The sequence below is a fragment of the Silene latifolia genome, chromosome 5 (genome assembly GCF_048544455.1).
Source record: "Silene latifolia isolate original U9 population chromosome 5, ASM4854445v1, whole genome shotgun sequence".
Taxonomy (NCBI): domain Eukaryota; kingdom Viridiplantae; phylum Streptophyta; class Magnoliopsida; order Caryophyllales; family Caryophyllaceae; genus Silene; species Silene latifolia.
The window spans coordinates 13,395,214-13,411,174 of record NC_133530.1 but is presented as its reverse complement, the minus strand read 5'-3'; the positions used below and the strand labels follow the sequence as shown (position 1 = coordinate 13,411,174).

The following is a 15,961-nucleotide window of genomic DNA, read 5'->3' as shown; positions in this document are numbered from 1 at the left end:
ATATTTCTTGAAACCTTTTGTATAATATTGTACATATTTTTGCATTTAAATCCTTGCATGAGAGAGAAGAGAGAGAGAGTCATCTTACATGTTTCCTAAGCAAATTTCAGAAAAGGATAAGGAAAAAGAGAAAATCAGTGAAAAGGGGTTTATCATTTCACGAAAGAAGAAAGAAAAAAGAGAAAGAAGCAGAGACGCTCGGATTCAAGCAAAACCGCCCGTCCAGGGCCCACGGAAAAGAAAAAGCTGAAACTGAGGAAGAATCCGAGCGGATTCAAAGAAATCCGCCCGTCCCACCAAATCCGTCCGTCTTCTCCACGGGACGCCCGTCCCGTATGGCGTCCAAAAGCAAGATTTTAATCTACGCCAAAATCCGTGCGGATTAGAAGGAATTCGTCCGTCCTGATCAAGACGTCCGTCTTCTGCAAAATCCGGCCGTCTTATCCCTGCTTCTCAACCAACAGATTTCTCTGTTCGAGAATCCGTGCGGATTCTACAGAAGACGCCCGTCTTGCCCATCGAGAATCCGTCCGTCCCGACTGCGATCCGCTCGGATTGTACTGTTCACGCGAGAAAAATCGGGTCAAGCCCAACCCTATCCGTTCGGATTCCCTTCTTCTTCTATATAAACACCCCCCTTCTCCCTCATTTCCTCATCCTATCAAACCCTAACACTCTCTTCAATCCTCAAAATCCCCTTCATATCCTCAAAAACACCCACATCACCCCCATCACCAACATGAGTTCCAAGGGAAAGGCCAAGAAATTGTTTGATTCGATCGGAAAGAAGCGCAAGGGGTCATCCTCTTCAACACCACGAAATGTGATAATGAGGGGAGGTATTGAACAACTCAACAACTTCCAAGAAGTGATCTTCATATCTGACGACCAACGCGAAAATTTCATCGAGCTTCTAGGTAAGAAATACGAACCTACTCAATTTGTTGACACTAGGGTGTTGGAAATCCTTAAGATAAGGTACCCTACCGAGGCATTCTTCAATGGCCTTGGCATTGGGGACCTTTTCCATGCTCATGAAGAGACTTACCTTAGTCTCACCCTTGAATTCTTGAGTAGCCTTCGCATTGTGGCGGATGCCCGCAACAATTTAGGCATGGAGTTTAGGTTATGCAACCGAGACCATGTTCTTTCTCTTGAGGAATTTGCCTATGTTTTCGGTCTTCAAATACCCACCGCCTATACCGACAAGCCCGATAATTTTAGTGTGGATTTTCTTTGGAAAGCTATCTCAGGAAGAACTTTACCCATATAAAGCGTTGCTATACATTTGCTATTCAACATCCGGTGATCCGATTCACCGAACGCTTTGTAGCCGGGTGCATCAATGGGAGGTACGAGCAAGATCGGTGTACTATCATCGACTTAACTTTTCTTGAGTCTCATTTGAATGTTTGAGCGGTGAGGCGTTATAACTTCAATACGCCACTTGAGATACTCAATAGGTTCAATGACTTTGCTCAAGGAACATCTCAACTTAAAACCTTCGTGATGGGAGGTCTAATTACAATGTTGGCCAAACACCTTTGCCCCGGGTTTAATGCCCAAGGAACCTATATTCCTCTTGAAGGGAGGACTTTGATTGATGAGCACACCATTTTCTATAGTCACCGATGGTGTAACTACACTGACGATGGGAGTGTGGAATGGTACACCAAGGGTTGCACTTCGATGATCCTTGAAGGATGGAAGATACCGGGCATCGAACCACGATTGAGTCCATACTCTCCTCCACCAAGCTACCTCCTTGATATCCAAATTCTTGATAATCCCCCTCAAAGGGAAGAGCCACACCGTCAACCACCTCGTGGAGGGCCGGGGATACAAATGCGCCCACCTTCCTATGTCTCTATCCCACCTTACCCTATTCCACATACCCCTTTCCAACCGGCAATCCCCAACACCCCGGATATTAATGATTTGATGGCACTCATGAATAGAGTGGACCTTGGGGTGCACAAAGGGAGGGAAGACAACTACCTAGCCCTCTACCCCCAATATTATAACATGGCTCAACAAGGGTATATTGACCCCAATGGTCCTAAACCCTCTTGGGCACAACCGGAGCTCTTGTTCCCAAATCATGGGAACCAAGCTTGGGGTCGCAGCGATGGAGGGCATTCTAGCCAAGGTGGAGGGTACTCGGGTCAAGAAGGAGCTTTTGACCAAGGAGGATATTGGGGCCAAGCACCCGGACGTGATCAAGCCGGAAGCTCTCATGGTTATGGCTATGATTATGATGAGGATGACGAGTGAAAGAGGCCTACTTCACCACTTCCACTTGTATGATACCCATCTTTCCCCCCCCCCCCCCTCTCTTTTATTTACTTTTGCATTTAGTATAGCATTTAGCTTGCATTTGTATTATATATCATATTGCATTTACATTAGTTAGTTCATATAATATAGTTGCATTGTAATATGATTCATGTAGATAGTTGCATATAGACTAGAATTCATGCATAGTCACTAATGACCAATCCTATTCTTTTCTACACTAGAGATAGTGTTTAAATCGGTTTGGGGAGGTTTGATCATAGGTGACTTAAGCATATATCATGCATCATATAGTATAGTTTAGATTGCATTCACTTGTTATATATGTCATATAGAATTGCATTTAGTTAGAGCATGCATTCATTCATATCATATCATTGCATTTGTACTTCAATTTCCATAAAATCAAAAATCCAAAAACATGTATTTCTTTTTTTTCCTACTCCTACATGTACATTGAGGACAATGTCCAAAATAAAGTGGGGGATGGGAATTTATATTCCAAAAATTGATAAAAATTGCAAAATTTTGAAAAATCCCAAAAATATGTCTTTTAATTTCATAAAAACAAAACCCATAAAAATTTGAAAAATTGAAAAATCCAAAAATAAGTTCATTTCCTTTGTAGTTTAGACTTGTATATATTGTTTTGTATATATTGTGTTCATCCTTTTTCACATTGATTGACTACGCCACATCCGAGACATGAGGATATTGAAGACCGCATGGTATGATCTTTCCAATCTCCTTTTTCCTCTTTATATGTTAATGACTATGTGGCTTTATTTTGATTGATGCGGTAAAAACAATGTGAATTTAGGACTTGCATTTAGTTTACTTGGCATACTAGTTGGTAGAAGCATATGCATTAGGATGTATATATGTTAGTTGCATCATGGCATGTAGTTTGCATGTTAGAAACATTTTGTGAAACCGTCTATTTGGGAAGCTTGACAAGTGTATATAGGCCCTAGTAGATGCTTTTTCTTCTTAAGACTTTGTTTGTTAGAATACTTGTAAAACACCCTAGGATGTGTCATGCTAGTATCCTTTGACCCATGGATTAAGGCCTAGTCAAGAGTACCTTGTGGTGTGATAACTCCTTGGCTACCGTTTATTCCAAGGTGACCCTTGAAACCATGCATACATCCATCATCCATGTTCTACCATACATTTTGTCATCAAAGGGAATGGGCACAAAAAGAAATCAATTTGAGTTCAATGAAATGAAAAGTGAAAGAAAGTTTGCAAAAATGCATCAAATGAAAAGAGGAGCAAAAATAGAACTCCTATGCTTCAAATACAAGGCACCCTCGTTACTAATTGGGGTGACTTTGAAAATGTTCAAAAGAAAAGTTGAAAGTTGTCAAGTGTTGAAATGCCAAAAATCAAAAAGAAATGGCAAAAAGAAAGTGTTCTCAAATGTTATATGCCACAAGAAATTGGGGGGAAAACAAAAACAAAAGCAAACTCCCAAATGAAACTCGAATATCTATTGATCCCTTTATCCATCATATCCATTTTTGTGCATGGTAGAGAGGGGACGACCCTTCTTCTTGTCTAGGCAAGAGGGGGAATTCCGCGATCCTCCAGTGTTTCTAACACCATAGGGAGTCTACTCTTGACAAAAGCATTTAACGATTGAGGACAAAGGTACCCTAGCTTGACACATTTTGGAGGTGATTTATTGGTATCCTTCTAGGCTTAGTAGTTTGAATAAATTTCATCTATGAAGGAGTGTGTACCCTTGAATTGCTTCCCCTGTAGATAATTTCCGCCACTTAGATGAGGAAAGTGGCTATTCTTTTGTAGATGCATCCATTACTTGATTTTGTGTGCTTAATGATTGGATGTGTCGCCATTTTGGCAAGACCCACCTTGCCTTGCAAGAAGGCATCCTACCTCATGGTTGTCTCGTTGTGAGTTGAAAGGGCGGAGTGAGACCCGCTAATTGTCTCATATCGGTTATGTTATTAGGTTAGTTTAAATAAAGGTCTAGTTTTAGTCACCTCTTTACTCGGGACGAGTAAAGGTTCGGTTTGGGGATATTTGATGTGAACATTATTTGCGCACATTTAGTCCCCTAATTGAACCTATTTTGCATACTATTATAGCATTTTATGGCCATTTTATCCGTCAAAACCTTCCTATTTGCTTTTCTATCGCATTTCATATGTTTTGTAGAAAAGGAGAGAATAAGGCGGAAATTCCCGTCTTTCATGCATATTTGGAAGCTACTTGACGATAATAGATGGACTAGTATGAAGAGGAAGCAAGGACTAAAGACCAATCTCGAAAGAATAAAATGGAAATGAGCAAAAAGGGAAGAAACGAAGAAGAACCATCTTTGTGAAGAACAATCCGAGCGGATTGTCAGAAATCCGTCCGTCTCATCACCACAATCCGAGCGTCCTGCTCTCTAATCCGCTCGGATTGCGCCACTAGAATCCGTCCGGATTCCCCTGAATCCGCTCGGACTCCCTTACCAGAATCCGGCCGTCCCGACTTCCATCCGCACGGATTGTAGCACAGCACGTTTTCATTCTTCTAGCAACGATAAGAGAAGCCCTTCTCTCGGACAATCCCGGAGTCTCCCTGCTCAAATCTCAAAAGTGTAATTACTAGTTTAGCCCTTAGTTAACCTAATGCATCCCACCTAATTTCCACTATAAATATCCCATTTGTAATAATCAAACCAGGAAGTTTTTAGAGAGCTCTTTATGAAGTTTTTAGAGTAGAAAATCCTTCTTTAGATTAGATTAGGAGTAGATTAGAATAGATTACTCTTTAATCCTTCCACAAATTACACATTAATCTCTCCTTAATTATTGTTCAAGTTTATTATTCAAGTTTATTATTGGGTAATTGAAGATTATTGGGTTATTATTGGGAGATTGACAACCTTCCATCAATCAATCAAGTTTCTTCTATTATTCTTGCTTTATTGTTTGGATCATCTTAAGTTGGTATAATTCCTTTACTCTTTAATCTTTATTGTTCATTTCTTCATTCTATTATCATGTTTATACTTGTTGTGATGATTGACACCATTAATGACATGTTTCCCATGATGATGAGTGAGTAGTTACTTAGCTAGGATTAGTGGGTAATTAAGGGAAGTCAACATGGGATTGATTCATGCTTAATCTAATATGTTCACATGATTAAATTGCTTGCTTGTTGTGATGTCAACTTTATGCACATGTTATGTTTGATGAAATGCTAAGCCTATGAATCCTTGCATTTACAACCATCTCTTATCTACTCAACTTGACTTGTAAGATATAACCCAACTCGAGTCTTGTTAGACCATGCATAGAAGTTGAATAGGAGGAAAGTAAGTCGACTTGTAGGTGTTGTACAATCTAATCGATTCGGCTCCGGGACCCAACCCTTCCTATGAACCGTAAGACATAACCCAACTCGGTTCCTCCACAACATTAATTGCTTGCATATAATTGTAAACATGTTTGTATGATCAACACCATGAATCCCCTATGACCCCATGATATCCTAGCACTTTTAGCCATTTGTTTACATCTTTTCTTTTATTGCTTGTTCTACTTTATTGCTTTTATTAGTCTAGAACACAACTACAAACCTAACCAAATTGTGACACTAGCATAAATTGAGATAGATAGACTTAGAACCCAAAGCACACCGTCCCATGGATCGACCTCGACTTACCACTAACTAGTTGTATGTTGAGTATTATAAATGTGTTTGATTGAGAGCCACGACGACACTCTTATCACACGATATAAGATCTTGGTGGTGAGTCGGGTGACGATACAATTAAGGATGGAATTGGAAATAGTGTTGAGATGATTTTTGTTGATGTATTTGATGTTCGTTATTTGGGATGATAACCAAAGATAGAAAAGAAACTGTGATGTTTTGATGCACGAACGGTGGTAGTGTGGAGGTGTTGTCACTAGTGGTTAAGGGTGATGATAAATAGGAAAGATGGCAATTCTAAAGAGGTTGATTTTGTAGAGATCGAATTGATATGTATGGTTATGAGGAATTATAAGACGTAGTCTTAGGAGGCGGTTCCTCGTAATGAGGGTTAGCTGTATGGTTATGTATGGCAGAAAGTGCTGGTTATGCGAATGGGAGAATGTGTTATGAGGGGCATACGAGTTAAGCTCGGGTGAGAGGTAACCTTTGCCAGGTGGTAACTTGCGTGATCAGGATTGACTAGTTGGATGTGATTACGGGTCTATGATGTGTATGAATGTTGGTGTGAGGTTTTGACCTCACAAGAAGTGGTATTGTGTGATAATTATAAAGTTGTTGTCTGAATTTTCTATATGTTGAGTACGGTAACCTGATTGAATGATAAAAAAAAAATGGTAATAGTTTGATTGATCTGGCATGGTTAGTTATAATTGTATGTGTATTTATAATACTTGCGTATTCCGTGAAATGGTAGGGATGATGGTCATGAGGTGCTTATCCGTTTATTCATATAATATGTTGCGTTGTGATTTAGTAAAGTGGATTTGAGTAAGTTTTCTTGTCCGAGAAGTTATTTCTGAGTCAGTGTTTATGGGATTGTGTATGTTGCGATGTCTATCGGTGTGGTTGTGTTGCCTCGGGTGGTGATCCGGGCACGGTACTTAGTGTTGTGATGCGGGTATTTTCGCACTGCGGTGTGGCTGTTGGTGCAGTGTTGCGATGCCGTCACCGGTTGTGGTGGAGTAGGCGGGATGATTATGATTCGAGTTTCGAAAGTACATACCAGTTATACATAAATTGTTGTTTTGTTTGATGTTGCTTTCTGTGAGTTTCAGTTTGTACAGATAGACAGTTGTTTTGTTTATTGATGTTTCTTACCAGTTAAGTTTTGGAATGAGGGTAGAGTATGATATGAAAGAGAGTGTATTTGTTTTCGTGGTTGTCATGGCATAGGGATATTCTGTTGATGGGACACAGTTGTCAGAAGTTGTTACAGTACATTTGATCTTGTTGTAGATGAGGCATCGGTGCACATAGTCATGGCAAGTGATTCGTAGAACATGTGTGGTAATGATCTGAAAGCTGCAGGTGGTTCATAATCTTTCGTTGAGACAGTGAGTGTAGGGTGTTGGGAATTAGTGTCATGTTAAGTTATGTATGAGTTTTGCGGTAAAGAAAGAAAAGAACTTGAGGATCTAGTGTGAGTGTATGTAATAATTGTGGATTGTGAGTTATGAGTATGGAGATAGGTGCAAGTATAGAGGATTATGTCGTTTTGGCAGTAATAGGGAACAATTGAAGTTTTGGTTAAGCTAAGGAATTTGAGGTATAGGTTAGGGGGTCTGACGAGTGAATTGAAGTATGAGAGTTGATTAAGTAAGAGAGCCTTAGATATATGCATGACGAGTGTTTAGATTTTAGGTGGTTATCTTTGACATGCGGTGGTGATGAGGATAATGAAAAGATATAGCTAGGATTTAGTATTAGTGAGTTACGAGGACGTAACATTTATCTTAAGAGGAGTAGGATGCGATAAAAGAGATTTTGATGGTTGTGCATATGGTAGTATATTTGGAAGTAGAGTGTTGGTGTAGCATAAAGGATAGATATTTGTTTTGATTGATTTTATTAAAGGTCATGACCGTGCTTGTAGTAGTTCGATGTTTAGGAATGAGAGAATATTTCAATAGTGTTGACTGTTGGATGATGATGTTATGAGTGTGAGTAAACTTCGAGGACGAAGTTCCTTTTAAGGGTGGTAGAATGTAACATTCCGTTTGATGTTATGAGTATTTTGATATTGGATTATTTAGTGGATGATATGTTACGGAGCTAGCAGCGTTTGTGTTGGTAGTGTATGGAGTTAGTGTCGAGAGAGATATAATGTAGTTGATACGATATCGTGAGACATGTTGGGGAGGTAGGCGTGGTTGGTGGAGTTGGTGTTAAGAGTTCATGTTTCATAGGATGAGGTTTTGTTTTGAGTTCTTAGTTGCGTTGTTGTGTCTTAATCGAGTTGGTAGGTTTGTCTTTATGTATGGGTTGAACTTCGGGGACGAAGTTCTTTTTAAGGAGGGAAGACAGTAATACTACGGTTTTATGAGTCTATGGGTACTCTATCGAGTGGGGCTTACTTTGTCGAGTAAGTATGTTTTGAGTTACGAAACAGGAGTCTGCCTGTAGGGTGCTCGATCGAGTAGCCTTGGCACTTGATCGAGTAAGTGGCACTCGATCGAGTACGAGACTTACTCGATCGAATAGCTCGGTTTACGTGTAATATTTTGTCGGGTTTTATTAATAATGCGAATTAATATATATATATAACTTTCCGTCATCTTTCCTAAACATTTTTATAAACCTAATAAACTCAAAAAGGAGATTGCAAATTACGTTCTTCGCATTGTTCGCATTATTGGCAAATCCCGGAGTTAGAGAGGTCGGATTTCGTTGTTCTTTGCATCCTTGTGATCCTTGCGTCAAGGGTAAGTCTTACGTACCATTTTTATAGCGTTTAGGTAGTTTTAGTTAAACCCTAATTTTGGGAATTGGGGATTTTATGGTTGTATTGTTGTGATAGTGATTGTATGATTATGTGTATAGGAGGAGGGTTCGTAGAAGAAAGGTTTTGAGACAGCTGTTAGATCGTCTGAGTTGTGATTGCTTTTCAGGTAGGGTTTCCCTACTCAGTATTAGTTACATGATGTGTGTGGTGATTGTGCTGTAGTTAGTAATTGTTGATTGTTTCAGACGGTTGTGATATTGTATTGTTGATTGTTTCAGACGGTTGTGATATTGTATTGTTGGAAGTTTCAGACGGTTATTGAGGTTGTGTTGTGATTCTTGTTTAGCTCTGCGTGATCTTCGGGTGCGTCCCTGGGCCGAGTGGAGTCACTTGCGGGAGTGGCTTCACGCCCTTGATTCGCCTTCTGTGGAACCCGCCACAGAAGGGATGTGCACATTAAGGAACATGGGTTTATCGCTCGGATGAGATGAGCGGGGCTTAGGTGGGAACGGCTGCGGTCCCCCACTGGCGGTGTGGAGTATTTGTTGCGATGGGTACTCTGGCAGGGCTACACACTTTAATGTGTAGTCAGTTGTGTGGAGATTGATTATGGAGACTGGGGTTTGATGTGGCAATTGAACTGTTTGACATTTGTTTTATCGTGATTTGTATTGTGTAATTAGTACTGACCCCGTTTAATTGTTTTAAAAACTGTGGTGATCCATTCGGAGATGGTGAGCAGTTATTGAGCAGGTATGATATGACGCATATGGGATTGATGGGATGAGTCATCACTTACAGTTAGAAGAGTCTTCCGCTGTGTCAGACGATGTCCTTTAGTTGTTCAGTTTTATTAGTAGACAGTTTTGGTTTGGTTGTATTCCTTTTGACAGTTTTGGTTTGAGACATGTAATCACTTAAATTATATTTACTTTTAAAGTACGTTTCTTTATTGTCTTATGATTATCATTGCCTCGGATAACCGAGATGGTAGCACTTCCATGCCTTAAGTGGTCCTGGTAAGGCACTTGGAGTATGGGGGTGTTACACTAGCATGATATATATATAGTAGTAAGGTAGTATTATTTTAGGAAAGTTTCTCTCTTTATTATTATTATTATTATATTATTATTATTACAACAACTACAACTATTATTACTATTATATATTATATTAGTCTTTCCATAAGTAGGATTACCCCATACATCATTTACTAATTTTATTATTACCATAACACTAATATTATTAGGATCATTACTATTATAATTATTATTACCTTTACCTATATTTGTTTCCTCATTAATATTTTATTAAATCCCGAAACAATTCCCGACCATACTCATACTAGATTAAAAAATTTCGGTCCACATAACTATGGCACACGGCCTAAAGCTCAATTACTAGCTAAGCCCAATTCCCAACTTGGATATTTAGTTTATTATTTAATTAATGTCTTATTTGCAATTATTATTAGAAATGCTTCTAATTAATTATTTAAATTACCTAAATTATTCTCAAAATATAGGGTATTACAATTTATGTAAAAAGATAACCCATTTATTAATAAAAAAAGAACAATTGTTTTTATAAAAGTGACCGTCTCATGATGTGAGACCGTCTTACAGTATAATTTGTGGTAAAATTATCTCTCACAAGCGTGTTAAGTGACAGCATAACAAGTGGATTTTTGCAAAACAAATTATATCAATGAATGAAGTGTTCGGCATTTCGGAATCATATGCCATATGAGTGGATTTACTATTTGGTCCAAAAGGGATTGAATCTACCATGCATTACTACGTGTGTGGATATGTTTTGAGCGCAGATTGGTTGTCAATGGCCATATAGGGAATAAATTCTACACCAAAATGATAAAAATTCTCGATTAATACGAACAAAAGAAAGTAAATACTCTTCTGAAAAGACGGATCTTTAAATGAGTTACGTTATACATTTTATAAAATTAAATAACATAAAATAAGAATAACTTACATAGAGAAACCACGGAGTTCAACTATTTTGCTAGTAGTACACACTAGCTATTATCTTTGTGTGTGAAAATAAGGGTATACCTTTTATGGAAATCGGTTGTTCTATTTGATAACCGTCGACAAACATGAATGTTTTTATACCTTCACGACAACTAGGAAGGTCCTGAAAAAGGTTCACCTCAAATATATGACGTCCCGTTTGATGGTAGACTTAACGTCTTAGAGTAGTATATTATCTTTGCATATGTTGTGTTTTTTTTTATATATCAGTTCATCGCATACACAACATGATTTATATAACCTTACTTAGAGGGGTTACCAAATTACACTGACCACTTAAGCACCCGTTAACTCACAATTAAGATGAATGTCAATCTAATCCACTTTAGCCCATTATTAGTCCTATACATTATCGGACAATCCATCTGTGTGAATCAATTTCGTGTCGCTGGTTGATTTAGGTTGTGTTTCGATTGGTACAAAGAAGATTTCGGTTTGCTCAACCAAATTTTGAGTTTTACTAGGTAGATGGTCCGGATTATTGGATATCCTAAAACCATACAACCTTTTGCTTGCTATAGTCCAAGTCACTAAGACACCAACAGAATCCTTTTCCCGAGACTTATGTTTTACTCTATTTTTTCTAAAATTCTACTTAGGGCAACTTATCTAACAAATTTTCAATTCTTTTTATGAACATAGTTCATTTTACCTTAAAAATTAGATTAATATGCCCTCCATCCTAGTCATTCGTTTACTTATTTCGTTTATCTGTGTTTTATTTATTTGTTTATCTTTCTACATAGAAAATATTTCTATAGGGTAATGTGATCATTATCATAACCTATTGTCCACTTTTCACTCAATAATAATATCCACAAATTATTGGAAATATATCTTCATTATCTTCGGAGTTATCCACTCATATCTTTTTGTATTTTTTAATAATTAACTAGTATAACACCCGTGAAAATTCACGGGATTGCTTTAAATTTTTAGAAATTAAATTTAGTAAGTAAATTTGCGAAATGGATGTAATAAGGTGTGAAATCGTCACAAATATATATAATACGACAATACGTCTATATATAGTTTTGGCACAAAAACTCCGGAGAGACGGTCTCTCAATAACGTTATTGAGAGACCGTCTCTCCGGAGTTTTTGTGCCAAACAGTAAGTCTCATGAGAGACCGTCTCCCATTAATTTAGTGGGAGACATAATAGGGAAAAAAGAAATTCCGTGGGTCCCTCACCCATTACTGTAGTTTTGGTGCTTTCTCCCTCGACATATGTACGTTTACTTTTTTAATATTCACCATTTAAGATACACATTTTACATTATGATTAAGATAACATTTAAAAACTTGATTATAAAACACATTCACTACTTCATCGGTAACTATTTTTAGTGTCACCAATCAATATTATTACTTTCATTACCTTCGTTGAAACTTATATTAATTTCACAAATAGCAAAAATATGACCAAAAAGATCGGTTGACTGAATTCTAAGAGATATCATGTCATGCTCAAAACAAAGATTAAACTTGATCACTGTACATAAGACTATAAGATACCCCTAAATTGCAAACCGTGAACTTGAATGGTACGCCGCACGTACTACCAATCTTAAAATTTAGAAGGCATTTTTGTGAAATTCAAATTCTCATTTGTGGCGGCTGATATTCGTCACAAGCTTGTAACGAGTTAAATAAAACTCACATAGAAGGATAAAGATAAATCATTTGTGATTTCTTATGCATTTACTTTATGAAGTGTTTGAATTCAATTCCAAATCCAATTCCAAAATTACGTTTGGGAAACCCGTGGAATTGGAATTGGAATTGAATTTGGGCGAGACAGGTATGGGCCGAGACTGTTGGATGTTTTATATTTGAAAAAATTAAATATTGTCTCGAAAAATATTTGCGATCGGAAAAAAATATCATAAATAAAAATATCGTGACGAAATTTGCGTCACAAAATAAAACGTAAGAAATCATGGAATTGAAATGACTAGTATATGGTAGGTATTTGAGAACCCCAAATTTTAACTAGCTTGGAATTGATAAGGAATTGAGTCAATTCCAATTCCAAATTCTAGGGGTTCCAAACACTTGAAATATTTCAATTCCGGAATTCAATTCCAATTCAAGGTTCCCAAACATAGCATTATGTTTTATCTACCATGTGGATAATACTTGACCTGTTACAACCTAAATCCGTCACAGGTGAGACTTATTTTTTATGATCTTAGGCATTCTTCCCTCACAATTCCAATAATCTCCAAATCCAAATAAAAACTTGATTTCGTTAGTTTTTGAAACGGCCAAGATTAATTTTCATAGTTATCCCCAAATCTTAATCTCCCTCAACATCTCTCTCATCCCCATCTACTGCTCACGCCGGAGCCGTTGTCGTAAGGTACTCTCTCTGGACAAAGAAAAGAAACGAAGAATATGATTCTTGTTTTAAAGAAGGTGATAAAAAATTCTTACGCTATGGTGTAAAGTAGAATAATGAATCTGCTTTTTTGTTTCCGTTATTGCGCATAGATGTCTTCGAACACTATATAAATAACTTAGGTTGTAGTATAGTTGGGGCAAGCAAGACGCAACGTGGTAATCATTAACATCATAACAAATCTCAAGGTAAGAAGATTTTTGGTGCATGAAACTAATTAGTGGTATTGTTATTTTATTAAATAAATTGCATGTTGTTTGATTTTTTTTTTATTACTTTCGCCATTTTGAATGAATCTAAGTGATTAAAATTCCTATACTTGTGTAATTTGTAGCATTAAAGCTCAATATGGCTACGATGCAAGAACAAAAAGTCACGGTTTGCGAGAAGACAGTCAAGCAGCCACAAAATGGTACCCAAGCCACCATGAATAACCAGACCCATTTTGCTATGACCTTAGCTAGATCTCATAACTGGTCAGGCGTTCCGGTTGGCACTTTTCCGGCCACAATTTTTCCCAATAACAGTTCCATATTTACCCACTTGAAGGGAAACTTTTTTGGTTCCAAAGCGGCAGTGGTGTATAATGGGAAAAATGCAGCAGGCACGGACTGTTCGTGGGTTTTGGCATGGCATGCACCTGCAGATAACACATCACCCCAGACTCCTAACAGGGTAAATATGAGTTATTTTAAAAGCACGCACGTATTTATATTGGATGATGATACGTTCATTAATCATTTTAACAAGTTGCAGTTTATTTTCATTCTAATCTTTTTTACTTGGTTTAACTGCAGGTATATGTTGTATGTGGCCCAAAACAAGTCATTGCCAATCTGTCCTTTGATCAAATTCAGCAAAGGTTGGACACTGCGTTAACTTTTGACACTTCCACCGACGTGGCTACCAAGACACGTGTTGACGGCAACATCAGTGACACAGTCCCAGACATTGCTACTCTTATCGCAGACTTTAAACTTATCCCATAAAGCCATGGACCCATAGTTGTCCATATATATAATGTATTGTTAAAATAAAGGGTCAAAAAATGACCGTGTAATCTATGTCTTCATGTTAGCTACCATGCAACACTGGTTGCTAATACTATTATCTATTAAGAAGGTTACAAAATCGCTAAATGGAATAATAATTATGATAATGAACATCATTGTTGTCTATTTACATTGTCATATTTGCTAGCCTAGTTACTTTTACAAGTACGCATGAAGATGAGTTTTGATATTGAAGCTAACACTCGTTTATACCCTTAAACTAATTGATTGGCTTTCATTAATGACCCCCTTTGAGACTACATGTATAAAAATTGGTAGGATGTTTTAAGTTATCAACAATTGTTAACTCCGACATTGTTAACGTTATTATAGATATTCCTATACCACATAATTAGATTTCAAATAATCTATTATGGGGATTATCAGGTGATGAAATTTTTCTACCAAATCAGCAACTTTGCTAGCACAAGCTTTGTATGATAATAATCTTACAGAGTGTGAGGTTAACTAGATTTGGAAATTAGATATTCCTCCAAAATTGAAGGTTTTCTCTGGAAAGCTAGTATTGATGGATTACCTACTAAAAGTAGGCTGACTAGAAGTCATATTGACGTCGCAACACATTGTGTTTTATGTAATCATCATAATGACGATTTAGATCATTTCTTTTTCAAATGTCATTTGTAATACTGCACTGAACCGATAACGTTATTCAGGTGGGTACCCCCTTAAAAAGGTCCATTGATAGACTTAAAACCTGAATAGTGTTTAAAGAGACTAAGGGGCTGTTTGGTTACGGGTATTTAGAAAACGGAAAAAGAAACAAAAGCAATGATACCTTTTGTTTGTGTTGGGTTATTCAAAAGAATGATTCCCTTTACCCCTTCCTTAACCCCACATCTCTCAACCTCCTTACTCCCTCCCCCCAAAGTATCCCATACCCTTTCCCCATACACCAACTTCACCCACACCACCAAAATTTACTATCACCATCCACCAAAACCACGACCATCACTCACTATCTCTGGCCGACGATCAACCACCTCCTTTAATTTGACCGTTTGATCGCCGACGACCTCTCCACGTCAGCTCCGACAACGGTGAACCGTCCTAACCTGCCAGACTTCCCCTCCCCCATTCGAAAAACCTTGCACCACTACTAAAACAACCACCACGACACCGTTAAAAATCCCCCCAACCACCCAAAATCCCTTCCCCTGCCCACGAAAACCCCACCATAGAACTACAACAAATGCATGTTTCTTTCTTTCTTTGTCTTGATTTCTTGTCTTCTTTTCGGATTGAGGAAAGGCTTTTTTATTGAACTTGCTTGTTTATAGTGAACTTCTCTACTTACCCGACGCGATGCGAAAGTTAGATCAAGTGAGATCAATCTCATCCCTATCAACGTCATCTGCTCCAGTCCCTGCTCCTCCCTTTGCCTGATATGGTGTTTTCGTGGGTAGGGGAAGGGATTTCGGGTGGTTGGCAGGATATTTAGGGGTGGTGATTGTGGTGATTGTTTTAATGGTGGTGCAAGGTTTTTGAAATGGGGGAGGGGAAGTCCGACGGGAAAAGGGTTGACCAGGCTTGGTGGCTCTGGCAATAGTGGGCCTTAGTGGTGGCAGGTGGTATTGATAGAGGGTGGTTGGCAGTGGTGATTGAAAAAAAAATGAGTAGTTGATGGTGTGGACATGGGCCACGCGTACGCCAATCCAAATCTGTAGGCGTACATC

The 15,961-nt window shown here is 38.0% G+C and overlaps 1 protein-coding gene across 1 annotated transcript; it reads left to right on the top strand.

Annotated features, from left to right (window-relative positions):
- Positions 1–13,337: 13,337 nt before the first annotated feature.
- Positions 13,338–14,377, top strand: LOC141656785 (jasmonate-induced protein homolog). Its single transcript, XM_074463841.1, has 3 exons — positions 13,338–13,400; positions 13,547–13,887; positions 14,010–14,377. The coding sequence occupies exons 2-3, from the start codon at positions 13,561–13,563 to the stop codon at positions 14,199–14,201; spliced, it is 519 nt and encodes a 172-aa protein (XP_074319942.1). The 5' UTR covers positions 13,338–13,400; positions 13,547–13,560; the 3' UTR covers positions 14,202–14,377.
- The last annotated feature ends 1,584 nt before the right edge of the window (positions 14,378–15,961 follow it).

Excerpts from the sequence above, each read along its gene's own strand:
- LOC141656785 (XM_074463841.1), top strand. The coding sequence starts at position 13,561 with ATGGCTACGATGCAAGAACAAAAAGTCACGGTTTGCGAGAAGACAGTC. Across the intron at positions 13,888-14,009 it reads CACCCCAGACTCCTAACAGG|GTATATGTTGTATGTGGCCC; the intron begins GTAAATATGAGT and ends GTTTAACTGCAG.